At 45.3% G+C, this 27,443-nt stretch overlaps 1 protein-coding gene across 4 annotated transcripts in view; it reads left to right on the top strand.

Moving 5' to 3' along the window:
* The window catches only part of LOC123587969 (protein HIRA), a 94,605-nt gene that overhangs the window by 21,853 nt on the left and 45,309 nt on the right, over positions 1-27,443 (top strand). For 2 of the 4 annotated variants that reach the window (XM_045458099.1, XM_045458097.1), the window contains exons 3-13: positions 1,274-1,384; positions 2,624-2,714; positions 4,044-4,138; positions 12,277-12,372; positions 13,539-13,699; positions 15,508-15,675; positions 17,373-17,486; positions 19,677-19,747; positions 20,398-20,503; positions 22,350-22,565; positions 23,504-23,589. In XM_045458099.1, the coding sequence (XP_045314055.1) occupies positions 1,274-1,384; positions 2,624-2,714; positions 4,044-4,138; positions 12,277-12,372; positions 13,539-13,699; positions 15,508-15,675; positions 17,373-17,486; positions 19,677-19,747; positions 20,398-20,503; positions 22,350-22,565; positions 23,504-23,589 (1,315 nt within the window). The other 2 variants (XM_045458100.1, XM_045458098.1) reach the window with 2 other exon arrangements.

Genomic DNA, 27,443 nt, shown 5'->3' with positions numbered 1-27,443 from the left:
TGAGTTCCAGGTCCTCAGGCTGGGTGCTGCAGAGTGGGCTCTCTATAGACTTCCTGCTGCAGGGGTATGCAGGGAGGTCTTGATTTCCTTCCTGCATGCTGTGGGCTGCACCCAGAAGGTGCCCATGATGTCACCTATGGCCACTGGACTAAGCTGAGGGACTGGGTTTTTTCCTCATCCATAAGAAGAGGCATACCTTCCCACCCTTCTCAATAGAGTAAGGTCAAGAAGAGCTGTTTAGGAAATATTTTTACATAGTGGCCAATAGGCAGTTTCAGGTATGCCTTATGGTAATTCTTATCTGTCCATTCGTAGGCATTTAGTGGTTTTTACTCCTCTAAACTAGTTCAATGAGGGGCTAGACTTTTCATTAGGTATCAGTAATGGAAAGCTTAGAAAGAAAAATCATTGCCAAGATGCACACATAAATTTTTTAGCAGAATACTGTATCACCTTATAACACCAGAACAGTAAATGCCCTCTTTCAGTTGATCTCCCATCTGCAGGTGAAAGCAAAGGGCAGATAAGGTAATGAATCTTTTTTCCTATGTTCAGGGCACATTTCATTCAGCCATGGAACCAGGCAACATCTGGAAAGGGACCGAAGTACCAACAGGGATGTGCTGCTATCCTTGGGTCCTGAAAGGGTCCTGGGACATCAACTTTTCCAGCTCTTCATCTTACAGATGAGGAATCTGGGTCTTGGGCCTGGATGAGGACCTTCTGGGAGTCTGGAGAGACTGTGTTAGAGGCCAGACCAGACCTCAGTGCCCTCCTGTTTTTTATTTTTATTTTTTTTTATTTTTTTTAATTTTTTTTCAACGTTTATTTATTTTTTTGGGACAGAGAGAGACAGAGCATGAACGGGGGAGGGGCAGAGAGAGAGGGAGACACAGAATCGGAAACAGGCTCCAGGCTCTGAGCCATCAGCCCAGAGCCCGACGCGGGGCTCGAACTCACGGACCGCGAGATTGTGACCTGGCTGAAGTCGGACGCTTAACCGACTGCGCCACCCAGGCGCCCCTCCTCCTGTTTTTTAGTGCAGAGTTCTTTTCAAAGTCAGGTTGGCCTCAGCCTACTACTAAATCCACATCGGTTTTGATCCCCATAAACACTTGTTTTCTTCATCTTTTCCATATATTAGTAATGCAAATTTAGTCTCCTCCAATCTAGTCCATTATGGTTTATGAAAGCTAAATGAGGACTGTGTCTCAGAGTTAATATCAAATTTCTACTTATTGCACATTGAATTATTTTTGCTCCTTCATTCCAGGACAGGATTCTGGGAAGGTTGTGATCTGGAATATGTCTCCAGTCCTCCAGGAGGATGACGAGAAGGATGAAAATATTCCCAAGATGCTTTGCCAGATGGACAATCACTTAGGTATTACAGAGTGGCCCTTTGCAGGCTTTGCGTGTTGGCAGAGTGCCCAAGGTTAGCACATGTGTTTGTAATTAGAAAGATAAGGCCCCGTGCGGCGGTAACTCCCCTCGGCCTGCTGTCTGAAGGCACAGATGTTGGCTGCACACCTGGGTGAGTTATTCGGCAGAAGACTCGGCCCGCCCACAGAACCATCTTTGGACAGTCTGCAGGTACCTCTGGTGATTTCCTGCTCATGAGTCGTTACTGCCTGATACCATGGGGCTTTGGGGCCAGCGACCTGGAAGCAGTAGGGTTCTGGGGAAGGGTGTATTAAAGACAACTCACCAAAATGTCTCAAGATTGCCACTGTGTCACTCTGAGGCCCTCTGCCAGGACCCTTTTGTTGGTCAGACAGTGTTGTGGTTTCCTTTCCTACATTTAGCACCTTAGTTTCCTGCCTCTGAGCAACAGGGTGACTGTATCTGGCTCTGGTTTCCAACCTAGTTGCCTCCCCGGAGATGCTCCGTTAACAGTTATGTCCTCCCTTCCTTGACTCTGTGTGTTCTTGCTCTCCCATCTGTCTCTCAGTGCCCTCCGACGTGGAGTACAAGTCACAGGCAAGCCGTTTGTGGGCTACAACTTGGATAGTGTCCCTTGTATTGCAGGGTTCCCAAAGGCCCAGCTGTGAGTTGCTCTAACCCATCAGGGGCCAAGGAGGCATTTCTGCTGGTCTTAATTTATAAGTGCAGAACCAGTCACCCTGCAGTGCTGACAAGTTTGGAAAATCCAAATTTAAAAGGGCTACAGATGGGATAAAGTCAGAGATTTATGCTCTAACAGGCTGCTCCCCTGAAAGTTTTGGGAAGGGCATCTCAGCCTTTTTAGTACTTGCCCTCATTTTAAGAATTCTCCCTGCTAAGAAGCATATCTCATCATGAGACAGCCCTTTTGAAATAATGAGATTTAGTTATCAATTTTCATGGAAACTTACCTTCTCCTATTGACTGTTTGATCCAGCACTAACACTTCTCAGGTTGTGCAGAGTGTCGCCCTCCAAACTCTGTCCTGGTCATTTGTTATTACAACACAAGTAGAATAGTATTTGAACTGGATTGTTCTTCTGGGGCTTACCCACAGTGGATGCCTTGAATAGTTGAGACAGAGTAGGTTTTATAAACCCTTTGCATCTTGCCAGACTCTGCATAAAGCAAATGGGCGTGACTATTGGATTTTCATCACCCTATTTTTTTTTCTTCCCAGCATGTGTGAACTGTGTGCGGTGGTCAAACAGTGGGATGTATTTAGCTTCTGGGGGAGATGACAAACTGATTATGGTGTGGAAACGGGCTACGTAAGCATCATTTTCCTTTCTTCACATTTTATTTTTAGAAGCTTCTTGGCTGGTCTTAATCACAGTCACCTTTTCCCACTCTGGCACTGAAGTCCATAGAGCTCCAACTTCCTGAGTAGCAGGAAGACACGTAGGCCAGGAGTAGCTGGGGCCTGACCAGGGTGTCAGGAGGCCACCTACCTGCCTGGAGACCTGCTCAGTCACCCCCTTACAGGGCTGCAGAGTTTCTACCTGAAAAGCTCGTCCTGTCCATTGCTGATGTTGGTGGTTTTGTTTGTTTTGTTTTCCAAATGAAATTTTCCAACATACAACATAGGTAAACATCAAGGTGCTCTGATGGAATTTGGGGGAGGGGACCCAGAGCCCACCCTCTTTGCCATTCACCTCATTCTCTGTCAGCCTCACCCTGGGATAGTAAGAAGTACCCCTTCAAAGTCCTGCTCTGTACCCACAATGAACTAACCATCACCTAGAAAACATTTTCTTTAAACCTAGACTGAGTCTCTCAGGGTGGGTCCTGGGACTCTGTTTCATAACCAGCTCCCCAGGTAACTCTGGGGGCTAGTCAGACTAGGGAACCAGACCCTAGCCCACTGCCTAGCCAAAGTGGCCCCATGGACATGGCCATGAGAGCAAAGGCATGCTGTTTCCTTTGGTCCACTCGGTGAACTTTTTCTGTGGGTCTATAAGAGTTCTATGGGAGCAAAGGATGTTAACAGAGGCTCTGTGCATCAGTGGTGTTAACACCACCTTCATGGGGACCCACCCAACTGCTCACATGGCAGGAGCTATGAGTGCTTTCCAAGAGGGCTTTAAAAAGACTGTTGGTTTTGCTGCTTTAGTCAACATAAATAACATATTTAGTATATAATTTGGAAATCTGAAAAAAATATATAAAAGAAAATCACCATCCCACCACCCGAAGAAAGCCAAAGTTAATATTTTGGTATTTTTTGTGTGTCTTAACCATTTTCCACGCATAGATGATACCTATGTTACATGTATTCTTTTTCTTTACATACTGATATCTAGCATATTGTATAAGATGTCCTGTGGCCTGCTTCTTTCACTTAATTATATATGGTGAACATTTCACCATGCAGTGGATAGTCTTTTACCACAAGATTTGTGATGGCTATTTGGTATTTCATAAAGTGCATGGAACATAACTTACCTAATCAGCCTCTGTTGTTCACCAATTCAATGCTTTCCAGCCATTGTCTGGTTTTGCTTTGTTCTGTCTGCCATGATAAGCTGTGCTGCAGTGAGCATCTCTGTGCAGTGCCTAGAGCATGCCTGGAGTGCCTTTCTGACTCCTCTTTCACACAGGTACATCGGCCCCAGCACTGTGTTCGGCTCCAGTGGTAAGCTTGCCAACGTGGAGCAGTGGCGATGTGTCTCTATCCTCCGGAGTCACTCAGGCGGTGAGTGGGGCTGCCTGTTGGGGTGGGCGGCCCTGGCAGCTGTCTGAAATCAGCAGCAGCACCTCCACGGCCCCCGTGGACTGTTTTGGTCCTTAAAGCAGCCTTGCGTCTGGGCCGTCCCTCCCCATCACCATCGGTCACACCCAGCCTGTCCCTCAAGGTCTGTGCAGTTACCATCCCCACTGCCTGCCTCCAGCTGCATTCAGTGCCCCCACTCCTGCCCTCATGGGGTATATGTTTATATCTTCAATGTAGAATCCCCACGTTCTGCTGTTTTTCCTGGTGAACTGAATCACTACCTTCATCAGTGGATCACTAAGTCTGTAAGCACACTTTATTTATTCCACAGAAACGAGCACACATAAAAAGGGCCTCAAGGAAAAGTTTTTCACTTGACCTTGAGTAATTTCGCAAAATGTTTAATAGATTTGGAATGGAAAGGGACAGATTTGGACTGAAGAGGAAGAAGGGCGGTCAATAGCTGTCATAAGCCATGTGCTGTACACTCAGATGCCAGGGATACTAGAGGGACTATACCTCAGAATAGAAGCCTGTGGTCTTGCCCAAGAATGGCCTGAAGTGTTTTCCTAGTCAGGGTGACAGCAGAAGCCAGAAAGGCCTGACGTGCATGGTGGGTTGGCAGCATTTCACCACTGCTAGATCTTTACATACAAGGCAAGGGAGCAGCACAGAGTGGGGCTGGCTGAGTATCAAGGACCAGGACACAGATGGTTCTTGCTCCCTGTTAATGAAGGTGGCCTTTATCGTGGAAGAGACAGGAGCCATTAAAAGCTTTGAGGTATAAGAGGGGGACCATTCTGACAGGTAGAGAGAAGAGCCTGTTTTAGTGGTTCAGATGAAAACTGCAAGGGCCTGAACCAGGCCTGGGATAATTGGGATAGAGAGGGAGAATGACTTGGGAAATTCTTAGGACAAAGCAAGTGAGGGACCAAGGAGATTCCTGGCTGGTGCCTACATTGCCAGTGGTGTCCTCTCTCAGGCCATAATGGTAGTGGGCTTACAGGGATGGACACCAGTTCAGTGTGGTATATGCTGAGTTTGGGGAGCGGGGATGGGGAAGAATGTCACAAGACCCATTGGAATTGAGCCTGGAGCCCTGGGAGAAGATGGGACAAGAGTGAGAGGTTTGGAAGGCATCAGCTATAATCTGCTGACAGGATATGCTCTGCAAATACTCTACAGACATGTTAAAGGTGAACAGACTTACCTCTAGGTGACCATAGATTAATTCTATATTTTTGAAAACTGACAGAGTAGCATTGTGTAATTGTTGATAGCCATAAAAACGTGTAACTTAACCTCACTTATTCACAGTTGCTCACAGCAAGGTCTATCTAGTTGGGCTCCTCTGGAACTTGGAGAAAGTATCCATGCAGGTGTTCAAGTGTGGGGTAAGGCCTCAATGAGACCTTTGATGGGTTTCCTAACCTGAGACTTGGGCTAAGCCATAACCTCGACTTCTCTCCAGGGCTCTCCTTTACCAGGCAAGTAGGGTTGCCCAGTTTCAGCAGGGTTACCCACTGCTTATTCAGTGGTCCTGATAGCAGCGGTGGGCAGAACTGTTGGAAGAAGAAAAATCAGTGGGAAAGCAGAAATAAATAGAAAACACTGGGTTTTAAAAGCAAAGTGTGAAAAACATACACTTGGCATACTTAATAGGGGGATAGGAAGAAAAGACCTAGATGAAATTAGAAGTAAAGGGTCTAGAAAAACATTTAACCTAGAGGGAAAAAAATCATCAGAGTACAGCATAATGTTTTTTAAACTAAAAAAATAAAATAAAATTCCAAAAAAATATAATCTAGAAAATGCAAGTTTTCAGAATTGATACCATAAGGTTAAGGGAAACTTCTTTTTTTTTTTTTTTTAATTTTTTTTTTTTTTCAACGTTTATTTATTTTTGGGACAGAGAGAGACAGAGCATGAACGGGGGAGGGGCAGAGAGAGAGGGAGACACAGAATCAGAAACAGGCTCCAGGCTCTGAGCCATCAGCCCAGAGCCCGACGCGGGGCTCAAACTCACGGACCGCGAGATCGTGACCTGGCTGAAGTCGGACGCTTAACTGACTGCGCCACCCAGGCGCCCCTAAGGGAAACTTCTTTTTTTTTTTTTTTTTTTTTTTTTTTTTAATTTTTTTTTCCAACGTTTATTTATTTTTGGGACAGAGAGAGACAGAGCATGAACAGGGGAGGGGCAGAGAGAGAGGGAGACACAGAATCGGAAACAGGCTCCAGGCTCTGAGCCATCAGCCCAGAGCCCGACGCGGGGCTCGAACTCACGGACCGCGAGATCGTGACCTGGCTGAAGTCGGACGCTTAACCGACTGCGCCACCCAGGCGCCCCGGGAAACTTCTTAAAGTAGTTAACCAATGAAGAAGTTGGAGTCATCAGAAATGACTCCTAATACTAAATTATTTGTTGACTTGTTGATGCATTGTTTCAAGCTTTTAAGAAAAATTATTCCAAAATGTAGAAATATTTATTCTTCAAAGGAAGCTATAACTCTGGGTTTCCAAAACTTAACACACACACACACACACACACACACACACACACACACACAAAGCATAGATGAATATGAAAAAATATATAAAAATAAGAAACATAATGCAGGTGAATTTGGTAACTTTGGAAGAATTTTGTGTAAAAGTAATCTATTACTCTTAACAACATACTAGGAGGTTAAATAAGAAAAGATAGTTGGGGAACCTGGCTGGCTCAGTCAGTAGAGCATGCGACTCTTAATCTCAAGGTTATGAGTTCAAGCCTCACATTGAGCATGGAGCCTACTTTTAAAAAGACAGTCGTCTTAGGAGGTATTCTGAAAGGAATATCAGATAATTCAGCATCAATTTCTAAAAAATGTTTTTAAAATGGCCATAGGAAGTTATTTCCTTAACCTGAAAGTGTCCTATGTCTTTTTCAAACCAATGGCAAATATTATAACTCACAGTTGTTAGAACTTAAAAAACATTGAAAAGTACTTAGGACTAATAAAAACGAGTCATTGGATTGGTCTTCTATAAGAAAAAACTTTTTTTAATTTTTTTTTAACGCTTATTTATTTTTGAGAGACAGAGCACGAGCAGGGGAGGGGCAGAGAAAGAGGGAGACACAGAATCCGAAGCAGGCTCCAGGCTCTGAGCTGTCAGCACAGAGCCCGACACGGGACTCGAACTCACGAACCCTGAGATCATGACCTGAGCCGAAGTCAGACACTTAACCCACTGAGCCATCCAGGCTCCCCAAGAAAATTTTTAATTATTCATCTTTCATTAGTAATAGCAAATTAGAATATCTAATAATAAAAAGAGAACTCTTATACAGCAGGAACAAAAGTTGTAAATACCCAGGAATAATCTTACCAAGAAATATATGAGGTCTATAAGACTTAAACTACAAACCTTTTTTGAGAGAGATAAAATGACCACTTGATAAATGGAAAAACTGAATAAAATAAAGACGCAATTTTTTCCTAAATTCTTTTAACAAATAGTTATTGAGCACCCAGTATGTTCTGAGTACTGTTCAACCCTCAGAGAGTTTACATTCTTTTAAAAGAGACAGACAATAAACTAGTCAGGTCAGAAACTAGAAGTTAAGTGCTGGAGAACAAAATAAGACGAAGTTCTCGAGGAGGCCTCACTGAGAAGGTGACATGCAAGGGGAGACCAGGTAGAGGTTAAGGGACAACTGTGTGCACATGCAAAGAACTTACCAAGCTAAAGGAATAGCCAGGGCAACAGCCTTGGAGTGTGGATGTGTGCTTGGTGTATTCAGAGAACTAGGACACAAGGAGTGAACAGGGGAGGGAAGCAGGGACAGGCTTTCTAGGCCTCTAGGAGGGGCTCTTCTCTGAGTGAGATGGGAAGGCTCAGTAGGGCTTTGAGCAGAGAAGCAAGGCCTGTGGCAGCTGCATGGACTATGGACGGCACTAGAGAGACAACTGATGAGGCTGCTCACATAATCTTGGTGAGAGACGGTGGACCTGGGTTGTGGCAGTGGAAGTCACAAGGAGCAGTAGTCAGAGGCAGAGTTCCTGGTGGATGGGATGTAGGGTATGTGAGATAAGCAAAGGAATCAGGACGGCTTCCTTGACTGTGGCCTGGAGGGTGGTAAGGATGCATATGCCATCACCTGATGGAAAGTGTGTAGGTGGGACAGAAATGTTTGCTGGGGGAAATGTTTAGAAATGCTTTGGGGCATGTTTGGTTTGCATTGTCTAGCAGGGGTGTAAGTGTCCTGCTGCATAGGCATTTTGATATGTGAAAGTTGAGTACAGGGGAGAAGCGTAGGTGGGACTGGAGGCCAAGGGTAGAGGTTGGGCTTTGGGGTGATGAGGAACAAGTGAAAGAGGCTGAGTCAGAGAGGAGGCCAGTTTAAGACAATGGAGAGAGCATTTGAAGGAAAAGTGATTAAGCAGTGCATCACATGTTGCCTGGGGGTCAGGTAAGGATGAGGATATTGACCATTGGACTTGATGGCATGGAGGCTGCCCATGGCCTTGGCTACTGCTGTTCGTTTTGGTGTTGTTGGGTGGAAGACTCATTGGAGGATGCTCAAGAAAGACTGGGATGGGGAGGGGAGGAAATAGCTAGATTGAACCAGGCTGGGTTTTGTCAGGCACATGTGAAAACACAGGAGAAGAGCAGAGGGTTATGGTGGACTCTAATCCGAATAGGGAGACAGCAGAAGGCCCATAGCACCTGCAAGCCCTGTTGGAGTTGAGAGGGAGGGAGCTGGAAGCACTGGGTTGATGGTAGGAGTGTGGGAGGGTTGGAATGAGACCAGGGAAGAGTTGCAGTGATCTGTCAGGGAGGGTCTCTGGGCATGACTGGGAATGAGTGCCTGAGGTAGTAGAAGCCAAGGTCACTGGAGGAGGCTGTGAAGTTTAAGGATCCAAGAGCCTTGTGTCAAAACAAAACTAAAGATTATCCTCCTAGAATCAGCAAGGATGATGATGAGAGTTTCTGGAATGACATGTGACCGGAAATATAACTCTTTAAGTGCAGGAGGGTGTCAGATATATGTAGATGTGCAATGGGAAGGAGAGGGAGTGGTATAGTCTGAAGACTGAAACTCCAAAACAGGGGTTTAGGGAGAAAATTATGTCACTTATGTGGATTTACAGCATAACTTAGCAGTGACTCTGAAGGGCATTTGGAATTATAAGGAAGGTTGTGGAAGAAAACATTCAAAGCTTCAGTGATTTAAAATGTCATGGGTTTGGGACCAAAACTTAACCAACATGGAAGTCAGGTACATGTACCTAACAACTTGCTGTATTGTGAAGGAGGCATCAGTTATCAATTATGGAGGTTCTATCACAAGTGATAGAATAACCATTATACAGTTTGTGGATGAGGGGAGAGTAATATAGAGCTTCACTAAGTACAGCATGCACTGAAATAAATTCCAGATATTAAAGAGAGAAACATTCTAAATAATTAAAGCAGAAGAAAACAATTGAATTGTTGCAGAAGAATTGAATATTTATCAAACCTCTAGCAGAGAGAGTATTTTTGAAGGTTAACAGGCAATAAAAGACATCACTAAGAATAACAGACTTTACGTCATAAATCACCTGCGGTGTTAGGAAGTTAAAACTGATAGAATTTGCAGCTAATGCCTGTATTATCAATAGTCTATGAAATTGCTAAGAAAATGAAATCTCCTTTCTGGAATTCTCAGCTGACTACTTCTCTGCTCTAAGACTTAGGTACCGCAGTGAAATTCTGATGTTTACACATTTGCCCCTCCTGGCCTGGAAGTTCCTAGAGGAGGTTCCTATTCCTCATTTTTATAGGCACTACATTTGTGTTTGTCAGACCTGCTGCACAAAAAAACCTCCCAACAGACAAGAAAGGAAGAAAATAGTCTAAGGAGACAAGTTTGTTAGGCAAACGTGAAAAATCTTCACTTTCATTACTAATCAAAGTGAAGTTAAAATATAAAAATGTACTTCATAAGTTAGAAGGGAAAAATCATAACCCTCAAGCTAATAAGAGAATTTGAAATGGACATTCTGCTTATAAAAGTGTAAAGTTCTAGAGGTCTCTGGAATGCAGTCTACAGGGTTAAGAGAGTCTAGACTTAGGAAAGCCTTTAGGCCTTCTACCCAGAGTCCCACTTTGCCACATCAGTCACAAGAAATAAACCAGAGTGTAGAGAGTGGCATATGGCTGTGTGTTCATTAGCATGAAAACATGGAAGCCAGTTATAGTTCATTGTTAAATTAGGTCTATTTATGGTAGTGAATGCTCTCAAAGACAAAGGATGCAGGGGCGCCTGGGTGGCTCAGTCGGTTAAGCATCTGACTTCGGCTCAGGTCATGATCTCACGGTCCGTGAATTCAAGCCCCACGTCGGGCTCTGTGCTGACAGCTCAGAGCCTGGAGCCTGTTTCAGATTCTGTGTCTCCCCCTCTCTCTCTGCCCCTCCCCTGTTCATGCTCTGTCTCTCTCTGTCTCAAAAATAAATAAATGTTGGGGCGCCTGGGTGGCGCAGTCGGTTGAGCGTCCGACTTCAGCCAGGTCACGATCTCGCGGTCCGTGAGTTCAAGCCCCGCGTCGGGCTCTGGGCTGATGGCTCAGAGCCTGGAGCCTGTTTCTGATTCTGTGTCTCCCTCTCTCTCTGCCCCTCCCCCGTTCATGCTCTGTCTCTCTCTGTCCCAAAAATAAATAAACGTTGAAAAAAAAAAAAATTAAAAAAAAATAAATAAATAAATAAATGTTAAAAAAAATTTTTTTTTTTTAAATAAAAAAAAAGACAAAGGATGCAGAGCAAAACAGGAGAAGCCCTCAGGATCACATAGGCTATTAGAATACTAAATGCATGGGGTGGCTGGGTGGCTCAGTCAGTTGAACATCTGACTCTTGATTTCAGCTCAGGTCATGATCTCACAGTTCAGGAGATTGAACCCCTCATCGGGCTCTGCTGTGACAGCGTGGAGCTTGGTTGGGATTCCTTCTCTCTCTCTCTCTCTCTCCCTCCCTCCCTCCCCCCTCCCTCCCTCCCTCCCTCCTTCCCCCCCTCCCTCCCTCCCTCCCTCCCCCTCTCTCATGTACACTCTCTTCCTCTCTCAAAATAAACATTTTTTAATTAAAAAGAATACTAAGTGCAGCACACTAGTGTGTATGCTGTGTGAAATACCAAGTACAATACCATGTGGGAAAAAATGCATTAAGCTGTCCCTGAAGATTTTTTTTAAAAATAGAAAAAAACAAAATAGAACTTTTGAATATTTTGCTTACACATTTTAAAAAGTCCTGTGAGGAGAGGACTAGAAAGCTGTTAACTTGATGCCGTGTTTCTGTTTCTTCATCTCTCATCAGCCATTCTCATACCTAGCACTGCACCAGGCACAGAGGTTAGAAAAAAGTCACACCTGGATGGCGAGATGGGCCTGGTCATTGTCACTGTCACAGCTGATCTATATCAATGCCTTGGTGTGTGCCTGGCACTGTGCTACAGCACTTTTTCACATTTAATCCTTGTAATAACCCTCTGAGCTTAGTTTTTTGTTTTTCTTTTTTAATCTGCATTTTACACATGAGAAAACTGAGTCACAAAAGAAGTGAATATGAATAATTGTGTTTGGGGGCTCTGTAGGGGAGGGATGCTCTGGCAGGATCTTGGAGATGAGGTCTGGTTCGTGCGAAGGGCCTGAAGATGGTCCCACTCATTTGGTACCTATTGAGCGCTGTGTGCCAGACATTCTGCCAGGTGCTGTACCTGTAGTGCTCAAAGGGCTCTCAGGCCCAATTGGGATCAGAGAAGCAAGCTTAGTGAGCCTGAGGCCACAGACCCAGCAGGTGTCAGAGCCAGGGTTCTTCTACGTAGCCCCAACCTCTCAGCTATGATCCTCAGTTGCCTCATCTGTCAAAGGGGTGATTGAGGTCACTTGGATGCTTCAAATGTCATGACCAATTCAAAAACATTAGTGGGGAAGTTTTGCAGATTGGTTTTTAAGAAATAGTTTAGTTATGATCTCAAGTTTCCTCAGACATGGAATGCTAGGGGTACTGGCCCACTTGGCAGACAGGCGTTGCTGAGTACCCCCCTAGCCAAGTCTGTGCACCAGGTAAGAGACTCACTACCAGCCCTCTGTCTTCCAGATGTAATGGATGTAGCATGGTCTCCCCATGATGCCTGGCTGGCCTCGTGCAGCGTGGATAACACTGTCGTCATCTGGAACGCTGTGAAGTTCCCAGGTCTGGGCCTCTGACTGGGTGGTGGCAGAAATGGGCCGCTCATCTGGAGCAGCGTGGGCTCTTGGTCTCCTTAGGCTGGTGGCAACAAGTGTCTCATAGTGGATGAGGATTCACATTGTCTTGTCAGAGACTCCATTCTTTTGTTCTGCATCATTGACATTTGTTTAAGGTTTTAAAAGAGGTTTATGTTAAAGAAAATTATAAATGAGTGTTAGCATGGATGTGCTGCAGATCATGAGGCTGATAGGATGGCATCGCATGTACTTGGGCACCTGGCACCCACACATACACATATGCCCTTGAGGGTATGGCTTCCCGCCACTGGGGTCCGGCCTTCGCTCAGTTGCCATCTACTCTCTGAAGCCTTTGAGCACATACAGGCTAACAAATCCAGTTTTGCAAAAGATTGTTTTTCTTATTAATGTGTTTAAAGTCACAACAGATGGCATAACCTGGCATATCACTGCAGATTATAACTGGTAAGATACATATCCTCTTTCTGCTAGTATCTGGAATATGTTTTCTTCATGGGCTAAGAAGCATCCCCCGTGACCTTGATCCAAGTCATTTTCTCTCTTTATAAGCCACCAAAATGTGTAGGTCCATTTTCATCCTGGTCATGGAGTGCTGGAGTAGTATTTAGATTATAGATCCCTAGGATGTGCTGTCCCACACACCTTTGTCTCAGTGATGACTTACGAAGGACTTTTAGCACGGTGCCCTTTCCCCTGAGCTGTCAGGCAGCTCCTTATGGGGGAGCTGCCAGGGAGGTTCACATCAGAAATGCTGATGTCAGAGCCCAGGTGGGCATGACCTTCTGTTCAGAAAGGGAAACCACTGGCAGAGCTACCAACTACAGACAAGTCCAAGAGGCAGAATTTGCCTCTGGCCCAAGCCTGTGTCCCTGCTTGCCTGCCCTTTAGGGGGCTCATGCATCGTGCCTGCCTCCTGGGTGCAGTCCTTCCTTCAAGTTGCTTTGCCTTGATAGAGATCAGATTAGGGGGCTCTTCTGCTTGTGCCCAGGGGTGGGAGCTGACGAAGGTAGACTCCTGAGGTCCCTTCTCTTGGCTAACCATTCCATAGCCCATGGATTGCAGCTCATGTTTAGACAGACTCATCATTTTCCCCTAGCTAATACCTTTCCAATCTCTTCTTTTTCTCCACAGAAATTCTCGCTACTCTGAGAGGCCATTCTGGGTTGGTAAAGGGGTTGACCTGGGACCCTGTTGGTAAATACATTGCCTCTCAAGCTGACGACCGCAGCCTGAAGGTATGGAGAACGCTGGACTGGCAGTTGGAGACCAGCATCACCAAGCCTTTTGATGAGGTAAGGATCCAGCCCAGGGAGCTTGGTCCATCAGCCCCCACTGGCCTCAGTGCACAGAGGAGGAACTGGCTGGGGTCCAGACCTCATGGGTGAATGCGGAGTTCCAGGGCCTGAGCAGACTGGTCACGGTTCTCTGGGGCAGGCCCTCTGCCCCAAAGAGTCAGATGATGAAAATCTTTCATTTCTCAGATGGTATTAAATGTCCAACTTTGAAGTGAGAAAAAGCTGAAGAAAACCCCTTAGCAATGCTCCCTCACCCTTGTCCCACACAGGTGGAGGAGACCCTCTCTTTTATTTTTCCTAACTGCTGTGGCTTTGCTCACTGACTTGCACTCTGCAGGCCATCCAACATCTTTCTAGGCTAGCGTTATGAGTACAGTGTGCACAATGTCTACAGGTTGAACTGCAGTGACTTGTAAAGTATTTTACTCTCTTCCTTTATTTGGGTTCTCATTTCATATGGAATCAGATCTTAAGTGCCTACTGTGAGAAGGGCAGTATTAGGTAAATGAAATGAAAGTGGACTAAGATGGAGTCTCTCCCTTGAAGCTTAGAGCCTGGTGGGAAAGATAGACTTTCACATCAGTTGTGAGCATGGTGGTGGAGTTGTTCAGAATGTGCAGAAATAGCCCAGGAGCAGTGATCGCATCAGGGAAGGCTTCTCAGAGGAAGGGCTGTGAGCAAAGTTTTGCAGGAGGAATAGACGTTCCCCCACGGTTCAGGGCTGGCTGTTGCAGGAAGGTGGAAATCATGTATTCCGTTTTCCCCAAACCAACAGCACCACATTAGCACTGTTATTCACCCTACTTAATCTTGCCCTTCTTGGCTATAGTCTGGAACAGGGGACATGGGCCTTCATGCCTTTTGGGGCTCCTCCTCAGGGTTCCAGTGACTAGTCAGTGGGGTCCCACTAGCGAGGCTCCTGTGGGCAGTTATGGAAGATGGGCAGGGGTGTTTGGAGTCCCAGTGGGAGCAGACAGGACTCCTCAGCCTCTGGGGTCAGCCTGTCCTGCCTGGGTCTGTGACCCAGCTGGAAGTTGAGGCAGATGTGTCACTGCATTCAGGCCCCACCTTGTCCTGCCCTCTTCTGGGGCTATGAGGCCAAGATCTTGACTCTTAAGTCTTTAAAACTGCCCTAAGCCAACCTTGAGCTTTAGGGGGCTGGTTTTATGGCCCATATCATCTTACTTTGCAGTAATAATAATGTGGAAAGATGTCTTGTTTCAGCCCTAGACCAGGTCAGGTAAACAGTGCTATGTGTTTTATAGTTCATATGGACTTTATGAAGCTCTTCTCCTTTGCTAGTAACGCCACCAGGCTTCAGTTGAGGAGGCAGGCTCGAGAGAGCACATAGTGGCTCATGGTTACTGGCTGCCTCACAGAGACTGGCTCCTGAGGGTCCATAGGACTCTTCTCCCACGGAAGTGAATGTTCTGCAGACCTCATGTGGTAGGGTTAACATGCTGGGCAGAAGAAAGAGGTCGGTGACCAGATAGATTTGACCCATGCAGAATTGAGAGTTAAAAGAGGTGGCTGTCCTGCAGATCCCCTGAGGCTTATGCCACTGTGTGGTGTTCAGCTCCAGTAGGGGAGTGTAGGATGCTGCAGCTCCCAGTCTCATCTAACAGCACCTGTTTTGTTACATCATCTGGAGAGACTGGAGTTACAGCTATTCATGTAGCCAGAAGCTTGGGTACATGCTCCGCTATCATACATTTATAAATCAGAATTCACCTCTATTCTTGAGGCCACAGTGTTGGTCACACAATTGGCTTTGAGCTCCTTCCAATTGCAGATGTTTCTTTCAGTGTGGAGGGACAACCCATGTGTTGCGGCTCAGCTGGTCACCTGACGGGCACTACCTGGTGTCTGCCCACGCCATGAACAACTCTGGCCCCACTGCCCAGATCATTGAACGGGAGGGCTGGAAGACCAACATGGACTTTGTCGGGCACCGGAAAGCTGTGACTGTTGTTGTGAGTGTGCTTAGCCTCAGCCTGGGAGGTGCCTTGCCTCAAGGCTGGGTCAAATGTGGGACTGTGGTGGTGGGCTCTGAGAGTCAGCACATGCCACATCCTTGTTTCATTTTAAATACTTACGTTTCACAGTTTTTGAAGTGATTTTACAAAACAATATATATTCACATGTTTTAATGAGTATCACCAAAATCAATCTGTGATTGGGAACACTGTAGCTCCACACTAGCCTTTTTACACATTTGGGTCAGGTCACGGTGCTCAAGCATGCTGGTCCTGACAAGTGCCCCACGAGCCAGACTCGGGAGCACAGGTGCAGTCCGTGTGCCTGTTGAGCACATGTTCCTGCACCTCAGCACTGGACAGTCATAGCTATGAGGCCATGCTGTGGATCACCTGAGTCTGGAGTTGCCCCGCCCAGTCGACATGGGAGCCAGCAGATGCGGGCTACTATTAACGAGGATTTTCTCAGCACTGGGCAACCAAAACGAAGAAAATAAGTTGGTGGGCTAAAGGTTGGTAAAAGTGAAGGATCATCCAGGACTCTGATCTCAGTTTTTTTGTATTCCTTAAAATGGGCTCATCCTTACCATTGTTTAAATTCATGATAAATATTGTATATTGTAGTTTAAAATATTTATAACTTTTATACAAATAAAATATTACTTCTTTAATTTTTTTTCGTATTAGAGCCCATGTAGGACTTTGTTCAAAGCCAGGCCCTTGTTACTAAAATATTTGAAAAATCACTGCTTCGGGTTAGCACTGTGCTTCCACATGACTCTGTCAAGTGGTCCTCACAGGCACTGTTTAAGAGTAGTTTTGTGAGATCATGGTACTGAGGCCTCTCAGCCAACCCAGGGTAGCCAAGACTCAAGCCCAGGATGCACACCTCCAGGTTCTATGTTTCTGGTCTCTGTGCACCTGGCTATTCTTGCCTAGCCTCTGGGATTAGAACCCCTCTGAGCCAGGCCAGCTGACATCAGGCTCCCCGGAGCCACCTTTCCTCCTCAGTTGTCCTGGCGTGGGGATTCCAGCTCTGACGCTAGAGTTCCCATCCCTTTCAATTCAGGAATGTGGCAGGGAGCTCTCTGTGTGCTTCCAGCCTTGCCAAAAGCAGCACCCAGGTTACACTGAGGATAAACCCCAGAGTGCACTTTAGCGTGACTTAGCCATTGTCCTGGCCAAGTGAGATCATGCGGGGCTGATCAGCATCTGCTAGTTTTGACTCCGAGCAACAACTACAGTGAAGGGGAAGGGATTAATGGAGTAGACATCTGACAGTCCCATTGACTTCTGTCAGGACCTTATCCCTAAAGCCACATCCTGGAACTGGCCTTGCCCAGGCCAGGAGGAATTCAGAGAGCAAGCTTCAGTAGCTCCCATGCCATCAACCTGGCTGCAAGCCCAGAAATGGAGAGTTGGTAGAGCCAGCCTCAAATCCTTGTCTCACCACTTACTCATTGGGTGACTTGGCCCATGTTTCCTGGCCTCTCTGAGACTCCATTTCATCCTCAGCAAAATGCCTCCTGGGTAGTTATGAAGATGAAATAAAGTATGCTGAGTGCCTGGGGCTGGGAGAATGTCAGTGTGGGTTTCCCACCAACGGACTGGTATTGTGCTATATTTCTGATACTGGGCATAGGGTTTGTGCTTGATGCTTGATTAATTATTTTAGCATTTGTTATTTGGTTTAGAAATTCAACCCAAAAATCTTCAAAAAGAAGCAGAAGAATGGGAGTTCTGCAAAGCCCAGCTGCCCATATTGCTGCTGTGCTGTTGGCAGCAAGGACCGTTCTCTCTCTGTCTGGGTGAGCCCCCACTCCTTCCCTCCCCGCCTCCCCCACCAAGACCTTTTGTGGCTCCTGCAGGGCAAAGGAGAAGGAACTGGTGAAGGAGGCAGAGCCCAGAGGCTTGGAGTGACTCCCCTACCCCCCACTTTCAGTGGTGCTCAGTGTGTGTTTCTGCCCCAGATCTGGGGTCAGGCCCTCTCATTACCCCAGGAGGAAGGAAGTGCTGAAGCTAGGAGAGGCCACCCTGAACCCCAGTCAGAGCAACTCTTATGTCCAGATTCAGGGAATACCTTCAGTTGGCATACTATGTTTGCTTCCTTTTAGAAAAACTTTGTGTCCTTATATAACCTACAGCAAATGTATTCACCGGAAGTATACAGGTCAATGCATTGTCATACATGTTTACACCAGTGTAACCACCACCCCAGAACCCCTCATCCCTGCCCAGTCAAGAACCCACTTCCCAACACCCCTTGACCAAGGCAGCCACTCCAACAATGTCTGTCACATTGATGAGTTGTGCAGTGTTTACTTTTTATGTCCTGCATTGCTTTCACTTGGCATAATATTGTTGAGATTTATGTGTGTTGTCGCATTTAGCATTAGCGTTTAGCTAATTTGGCATTAGTTTATTGCTAACTAATTGCAAGTTCCCTGTAAGCAGAGTGGACTTATAGTTGTAGACTTGAAGGCTATCCTCTGGCAGCATTTATTACAGTTCTTTGTCACAGAGAAATTGATTGCTATGTGTACACTGATTTTTTTTTTTTAGGCCCGTATTCATGTGACATTTCAGAACCTGAACCCTACCATAGGTAGTTCCAGGTGTGTTCTTCCTGGGCTCCTTCTGGCCTGGAGTTTCATTTGTGGTGCTTTACCCAAAACATCACTGATCATATATTCATTTTCTTAGAATGCTGAGGTCAGATGTTCATAAAGGTTCCAGATTTCTGAGTGGTCTGTAGGCACATTTTTGGGAGGAGAGACAGTGCTATTTTTTTCTGGAAGTGGAATTAGAGTAAGGACAAGAGTCTTCTTGTGGATTCCAAGTAGTTCAGACTCCCTTTCCTCAGGACTAGGGTGGCCACAGCAACTCTTCCCCTATAGAAGCAGCACTTGATGGGAGCCATGCAAAAGGTGTTCCCTCCCACCCACCGCACTGTGGCCCCAGGACCTTGTCAGCAGGGTGGCCAGACACTAGTATATGAGCTGTGGGAACAGGGAGACAGCACATAGCCCAAACTTTGAGTGGCTAGATATAAGTGTGCATGTGGTGAATCTTGTGCAGTCATCAAAGACAGGTTTTTACAGGGTGTTTAACGACATAATGTATTAAATAAAAAAGTTATCATGTGCCAAAGAATAAAATATTTGCACAAGAAAGACGGAAAGAAAATAACTCATCCAAGTGTTATTAGTGGTTAACTTTAGATCTGGATTCAGGGCAACTTAAACTGTTTGTGGTGTTTCTGAACTATCTGCACATACTTTGTAGAATGAGCCCGTGGGATGTATGTAACCGGTTATACCCAGCTTTGCATACATATGTACCAGAACTCCTTGGGCCAAGAGGAGATGTGCTGGCTTCTCTGAGGCTGTTTTCCTGTCCTGGGCACTACTTTTGCTGCCTCATCTTCTGCCCAGGCCTTGGCATCCCATCCCTTGCTTGTAAACTTCTGCTCAGGTCATGGCCTTTCTGGAACCCCATTCTCCCTTCTAGATTGTCCATTTATGAAGCCATCTCCCCAGCCAGACTACAGTGAGCCCTTCAGACAGAGACCACACTAAAATGTCAGGTTTTGGTTTGCACAGGTTTGGATCTTGCTGGTTGCTATTTGAATAGAGTTGAATAGGGGCGCCTGGGTGGCGCAGTCGGTTAAGCGTCCGGCTTCAGCCAGGTCACGATCTCGCGGTCCGTGAGTTCGAGCCCCGCGTCAGGCTCTGGGCTGATGGCTCGGAGCCTGGAGCCTGTTTCTGATTCTGTGTCTCCCTCTCTCTCTAACCCCTCCCCCGTTCATGCTCTGTCTCTCTGTCCCAAAAATGAATAAACGTTGAAAAAAAAAAAAAAATTTGAATAGAGTTGAATATGCCTTGTATGTCAACAAAAACTCAGACCAAGCTTCTAGGACTGTTGGTATTAACAGAACTGAGTGCACGAAAAACAGTTTTTGTTCATTACATTAACCTTTGCTGCTTCTTTCCTTCCAGCTCACGTGTCTGAAACGGCCTTTGGTTGTCATCCATGAGCTATTCGACAAATCCATCATGGATATTTCCTGGTAAGATGGATTCTTATTACAGTGCACAGGCTAGGAAAAGAGAAGCTACACACAGGAACATGAGGCCTTCCAGATGTGACTGGGGTCAGGCAGCCAGGGCCACCCCCCTCCCCAGGTGTGGTAGCCAGAGCAAATGATTCAAGAAAGGGCAGCTTGGGCCTGACATTGGGAGAGTGTCAGCTGCTGTGCTTCCTGCTTTGTTGGCATTTGCCCCTGGAAAATACTTCCTCAGGCAAACTGACATTTGGGGAAAAAGTGCTGTGATCCTGGTTTTACTTCACTCTGTCATTGCATGAACCAGATTAGCATAAGTATGAAGACACATTTGTTGCTTCTCAATGACCTCAGTTAGATGTATATTCCCTCGTGTTTTTTTAAAACATGGTTTCAAAATAAATAAAAGTGAAATTCTTACAGAATACATGGTGAGAGATACTTTGTACATGTGCAAAGAACTAAAGGGCACCAGAACCTTCTGCAGTGTGATTGTCTCCCCTGCCCCCACCCTACCAAGGAATGCCATAGAAGGGAACAAGGGGTTTCTGGCATCTGAGAAGAACCCTGCATGCTACCCTCCCGGTCCAGCCTTGGAGGTGTGGTTAAGCCCCATAGGGACTTGCTCCCAGACTGCTAATAGCCATCTTTTTCAGGACTCTGAATGGGCTGGGCATCTTGGTGTGCTCCATGGATGGCTCTGTGGCGTTTCTAGATTTCTCCCAGGATGAGCTTGGAGACCCCCTGAGCGAGGAGGAGAAGGTAGGAGAACAGTACACCTCCAACTGGTAGCCTGAGTGCTGCGCTTGCCCTTGGGCCACAGAAATGGCCACCACAGCCCCTTCGATTGGACCCTCTCCTTAGGACATACACAGACACATTGTTTCTTAAAGTATTCTTGGGTATTTGTCTCATACAGATGGTAATTTTTTTTTTTTTTACAAAATAGATTAAATAAAGATGAGGCTCTCATTCATGTCAGAAATCAGTTCTGGAACTAAGAATAAAACAACTTTGGGCATCTGTTCTTGAGGTGATAATTAGCCACACACTGGGATGTTTTCACATGTGGGAGATAGCAAGAGTGACTCCTAAGGGTTCCTGTTCACGTCCCTTTCCCCATTGTGTCATACAAACATAGTTGCCATAGAGCAGTAACATTGATGGTTTCTTAGCACTTGCTGCACGCCAGACTCTGGGCCATGTGTTTTGCATGTATTATTTCATTTGAATTCTATAAAACCCTTCAAGTCAAGGCTCATTCATTTTATCAACAAGGTAACTAAGCCTCAGAAAATAGCGTGACTCTTCGCCAAGACCATACACAACCCTTAAGTATGAGAACAGAACCATGGGCCAGGCCCATAGGCTTCCTCCCCTCTGTGCTCTCTGCCCAGGACAGGGTGACCCATGTGCCCTTCTTCAAGGACTTTAGGAAAGGCCCTGCTTTATGGACCATAGACTTAGAAGGCAGACATTTCTACAGATGGGCCTTTGCCACCACTCAGTGGAATGTATTCATTTGTCTGAAAGGAGCCTTGTGAAAGCCCAGAGCAGGTGGGCAGCTCTCCCCTTCGAGCTGCAATTACTGGTAGAGGCTCCCTCATAAGCTACTGTGTGGACTTCATGCTATGAAGTAAACCCCTTGGGCATAGGGGTCTGCCTTGATAACAGCACCTAAAATGGCCTGGCACCCCAAGAGTCACTTGTCAACGAAGGGATGAGTGTCTCAGTGGCTTCAGGTCTTTCTGCCTTGTCACTGTCATCAGGTAACCTGGGATCCCTATGCACTCTCCTCCCCATTGGAGAGTCTGGTGGAGGGCAGTGGCGGGGAGGGCTACAAAATAACGCCATCTAGCTTACCTTTTCCCAAATGGCAGGCAGGGACCCCATGTTTGAGACACACAGGTAAACATCTGCCAGACTCTGAATTCTCCTCCAGATTCCAGGGGAGGGATTGAGGGCAGAAGGGACAGGTAGCAAAGGAGGGAAGTTCCCAGCCACACACAACACACCAGGCCCTGCAGAAACGAATCCCAAGGCGTGACCTCCCTCTGCCCAGCATCCTCTGCTGTGAGGCATATGTCCTGCTGGCCTCCGTGTTGGTCATTAGGCCTTCCTTGTGAGTCTACTCTTCATCACACCAGTCACTCTAACGTGCTGGGGATGCTATCCCTGCCAACATGGGGTCCTGTCCGGCTTGTTGTGGCATTGAATTAATGAGACCTAGGAAGGTGAAGGGAGGGACCCTGCTCAGAAGGGTCAGGACATGTTGGGGGACAGGAGAGGCAGAGAAAGATTTCCCCAGGTTTGCTATGCCAGACATTCCCTTACTCTTAGATACTGTTAGCAGCCCCATGGTAACTTCCATTCACATGGAACTGATGACAGCAAACAAGAATGGTGTGAGAAGGCTCTGAACTTCAGTGTCTGATTCCCAAAAAGTGTTTGGGGTACTTGGGGTGATTTAAGAACCTGGGACCACTGCCCAAGACCCTTTCCATTCTCAGAACCAGGAGAGTCAACACGCAACTCACCCGCTGGTGGGCACTAGCCACCACGTTGCTGCTCACAGCTGGTCTGTTGCACTTCTCTCTGCTTCCCCTAGAGCCGCATTCACCAGTCTACCTATGGCAAGAGCTTGGCCATCATGACTGAGGCCCAGCTCTCCACAGCTGTCATCGAGAACCCAGAGATGCTCAAATACCAGCGCAGGCAGCAACAACAGCAGCTGGACCACAAGAGTGCCTCGGCCAGAGAGACAAGTTCAGCTACCTCAGTTGCTGGCGTTGTCAATGGGGAGAGTCTAGAAGACATTAGGAAGGTGAGGGCTCGTCCCCATAGCCCTGAGGACATGGGTACACACCCAGGGACAGAGCAGGGGGAACAAGCGGTCTGAACATAGCACAGACACAATTCGGTAAGCAGGTGTATGCTGTGCCTAGAACAGGACCCAGGGGTAAGCCAGTTTGGGGCCACTTGGCCCCATTGCCATCAGCTGCATGAGGTAGTAATGGGGCCTAAGGCACTTTATCAGAGGCCTCTGTAGAGGATATCATTTCTTATAGGAGCTTCCAAACCTCACTTCTAGCCTTTCTAGGAAATTTTAGATACTGAGAACAGTGGGTGTCAGGTTCTGTCCTTAGGATATATCAATGAGTTCCCCCTTCTTCCTCTGGAAGCCCATGTCTCACTGGGGGAGGGGGTGGAGATGGGGCAGGAACAGAGCAGGAAACGTCAGGATCACCTGGGGAACTTAAATGATCTCCAGGACCTATACAGGGCAACAAATCTGTAATTTGGACACAATGTGTGACTGGGAACCTTTGGTTTTATGAGCCTTCAGTAGAAGAAATGACTCTGATGAAAGAAGATTTGCAAATCACAACTTAGAGACAAGAGTGGCTCACGGATACAGGTTTCATTTGTTTGTTCCCTCATTGAGCCCCCTGGCTGCTGGTTGAGAGTGGCCAGACTGGCATATGCTCACTGCCTAGGAAACCTGGCCAGGCCTGCAGTGCAGGTGATGAGAGCAAGGTACTGAAGCCAGTTCAACTGGGAGCTTTCTGTCATTGCTGCTTTACCGTGCAGGAAGTTGAATGCTCACCCTGACAAAAATGCTTGCTCAGTGGCTGAGTTTAGTTGGACCAGAAGGCCATAGAAAAGGAAGTCAGAATTCATTTCCTTAGAAGCCTTATTTTTTATATGTGGAGGTGCTTGGCAGAAACTTTTCCATTCATATATGTCACTCTATTTTGCCAGAATCTTTTGAAGAAACAAGTTGAGACTCGGACTGCAGATGGTCGCAGAAGAATCACACCTCTCTGCATAGCACAGCTGGACACCGGGTACTTATTCACTCACCGAGCTTTCTGTGGCTTTATCTGGGGAGTTCTTCCTCTCTCCTTTCACCAGTTAGCACTTTCATAATCAGGGTCTTCACAGGCTCTTGGGTCAATCCGACCCCTAGAATCTGGAAATGGGGGAGTAGAGCCCAGCTTCCCACCAGCCTCAAAGCCCTGTGCTTCCTGCAGAGCCGTTATGCACATTTGACTCATGCAGAAGGTGGGCTGGGAGGAGCCTGTGACAGGCTGGAAGGCAAGGGCACCTTCACAGGGCCTGTGTGTCCACACGGCCAGTTCTGCCTCATTGTTGGTGGGGCATTGAAGAAACCAGGGAGAGAAGTCGGACTGATTTTTTTTCCTTTGTTTCATTTTGCCCTTTTATACACATTTTTGAATAGTAAAAACCCAAAGGATATAAACATTACCCTTAATCTAGTCTCTCAGATATAATTGCTGTTAACATTTTGGTATCTGTATCTCCGGTCTTTTTCCCCACCTGTTCCTGTATCTTGACCTTGAATCCATTTTAATAAATAGTCCTCTGAAGCAAAGACTTGCTGATTGTCCAGGTTCCCAGGTTGTGAATGCACCATGATTTACTTGACCAGCCCCTTAAGTGTAGACTTGTAGTTTGTGTCCAGTGTTTTGTGATTGTAAATTAATCTTTGAGCACACCCATGACTGTTACCACAGGATACTTCCCAGAAGTGGAATTACTGGACAGAGAGTAGGGCTCTGAGGCACATTTCCCTTAGGGGGAAAAGTAGGGGAAAAGTGGACTCAGTCACCATTTGCTGTTGTCTCAGAGTCTGTAGTCAGGCTTGCTTTTGTATTAGTCATTCTCCTCAAAACAATGCATGTTGATTCAAAGGATGGTAAGGCCCTGTGTGAAAGAAACAGTCCCCCCGCTGTCAAGGTGATATCAGGTTTTATACTTATTCAACCAATGTGCTCAGGGTGCTACCCACACTAGTCCTCTGCGCTTTGCAGTTGTTTTGAAGTCTGAAGAGACCTTCTGTCATATGATGTGCTGATCTGACCTCCTCATGTTGGGGGTGTGGGCTGTGAGGCCATGGAGGGCAGAGACCTGACCAGATGGAGCCAAGTCTCCTGACTCCTCCCAGAGAGTGGTTTTCCTTTGATCAAGCCTTTTTCCGTTGTTCACCTACCAGGGGTAATGCTACATGCTTACTTTTTATTAGGACCAAATGAGACCGGTACATGTGACTGTGCTTTGAACACTGTGAAAAGCTGTGGAAGTGAGGGTAATGGAGGTGGTGGTGATGGTGACATTTTTCTTCCAAGCATCCTTTCAGGCCCTACCTGATGAGGAGATAGAGGTGTTAGGTGGCTTTCCACCTGGCCTTAAGCCAGCTTTCTGCCACAGGACACCTATTTCTGGCACCAGAATTTGATTCTTTTGGTCTTAAAGGCTTTTTTGCCCTCTTGACTCCCATGTTAAAACAAGTAGCAACAGAATAGGTAATGATTAGTTTAACTAATCAAGCAAGAAAAGAAAAAGCACAAATATTTTAAGTAGAAGTAATCACAGATAAAGAATAAATCAAAAGGACAAAAGACTTCTTTACTGAATTCTGTGTAAATAAATTTGAAAGTAGGTGATTTTGAGGAAAATAAAATTATGAAAACTGAAGAAAATCTATACAAATGAATTATTATAGAAGAAATAGAGGACGCTGTCCCAGAACTAACCTACCAAAAGCCACCAGACTAAGAAGGTTTCACAGAGAAATTATAAGAAAGTTTCATTCTAATAATTAGAGGAACAGATCATTCTAATACCATTCAAAATACTTGAAAATACTCTAGTGCATTACAAAACCGTTTTTGAAATGAACACAGATTTACATCAAAAACATGACAAAGGTAGAACATAATAAATTCCTGATCAATCTCATTTCTGAACGCCAATGCAAAAATGCTAAATAAAATAACAGAAACTTACAGTGTGTTAAAATGTTAATACGCTATGACCAGGTAAGGTTTATTTCATGAAAGCAAGGTGGTTCAAATTTGGGGAAATTTAATTTGCTTCTGCATATCAAAAGATCAAAAGAAATATATGGTCATCTCCATAGATGCCTAAGAGACATTTTTATTAAATTTAACATTGTTCTGATTTAAAATTTATTTAAACAGATGGGCACTTCCTTAACTTGATAAAAACTACCTTATTTTAAAGTAAATTCAAAAACTAAGCATGCATCTAGTCTGGTAACTATAATTTAACATTGTTCTGGAAGTCCTAGGTCATACAATTAGTCAAGAGAAAGAATATATTGGAAAGGAGGTGGTAAGATGTATCATTATTTAAAAGATGGTGTGATCTGCAAGAGAATCAACTGGGAAAACTGCCATAGGTAATAAAAGAAGATAATAAAGTGGATACAATCAACACAATGAGATCCGAGTGACAGCAACTACCTTTAGAAGATCACTTTCACAAATGCAATGCCTACAACGTAACAAGAAATGTAGAAGGTCTTTATGAAGAAAAATTATAAAATCCTACTGAGAGACCTAAAAGAAAATTCAAAGAAATATCTAGAAATGTACATCCATTTCTTCCCTAGGATGATTTGACATTATAAAAATGATAAATCTCTCTCAACATGAGCCCATACAAATAACCAACAGGAGTTTTCAGAATCAGACAGGCTCATTCTAAACTTGTGTGGAAAAATAAGCAGGAATAACTGAAATATTTCTGAAAAAGAAAATCAGGGAAGACTAGCCCCACCAGAAATTAAAACTTATAAACTGTAATAAAATGGGTACTGACATATGAATAGACAGAGTGGTGGAATACAGTAGAAAACGCAAAAGTAAGCCCAGATATTTATGGGAATTTATGTGGCATTTTGCATCAGTGATGAAACATCAGCTAATGTAATAAATTACATTACATCAGAGAGAGAGAGAGAGGAAGAAAGAGAGAGAGAGAGAGAGGGTCAGGACTACTTACCTATAGAAACAAAGTTAGATCCCTACATCACAACTTAAAATTAGATACATTCCAAGCAACTCAGATTTTTTTTTTTAACATTTTTGTTTAAAATTTTAGAAGATTCTTTAAAAGAATATTTTTATGATCTATGGCACAAAATTTAGTCCACACAAAAAACATTTTGGGTGCAAGGAAAATTGTACTATAAAGAGTCAAAACAGCATCATGGGGACACCTGGCTGGCTCAGTTGGAAGAACATGCAACTGTTAATCTCGGGGTTGTAAGTTCAAGCCTCCTGTTGGGTATAGAAATTAGTTAAAAATAAAGTCTTTACAAAAACAAAAAAACCCGGCATCCTGGGGAAAATACTTCCTGCTCGTGTAAGGAATTTATTAGATATGTAAATAGGTCTTGGAATCAATAGTAAAGACAACCAGATAGAACAATAAATAAGGAATATAAACAGTTCACCAGATAAAGGAAATCATATGCTTCCGCATGAAAAAATCTCAACCTCGCATCAAAGTAATTGCAAATTATTAAAACTATAGTAAGGTACCATTTTTCATCAAATTGTCAAGTATCAAAAAATTTGGTAAAACTGTTGGTGACGGTTTGGGGAAGCAAGCACTCTGATACACAGCTGGAATTTAAACCTCCAAGGAAGGCACTTTAGAACTATTTATCAAAACTCATCAATGAACATTCCATCTGCTGCTGAAATTCCACTTCTAGGAATTTATCTCATGTAATCTGTGAAACAACTGTTGTACTGATGATTATGACAGGGTGCATCTTTGAGCAGCTACTATGCGTTCTAAGTGTGTGCTACACTAACCACATTAGTCCCAGTCTCAGGAGGGTTCTGTGAATTTCTGTTTTGCAGAT

This window comes from Leopardus geoffroyi, chromosome D3 (assembly GCF_018350155.1).
Source record: "Leopardus geoffroyi isolate Oge1 chromosome D3, O.geoffroyi_Oge1_pat1.0, whole genome shotgun sequence".
NCBI lineage: Eukaryota > Metazoa > Chordata > Mammalia > Carnivora > Felidae > Leopardus > Leopardus geoffroyi.
The sequence above is the reverse complement of the archived record's forward strand: the minus strand, read 5'-3'. Positions and strand labels throughout refer to the sequence as shown.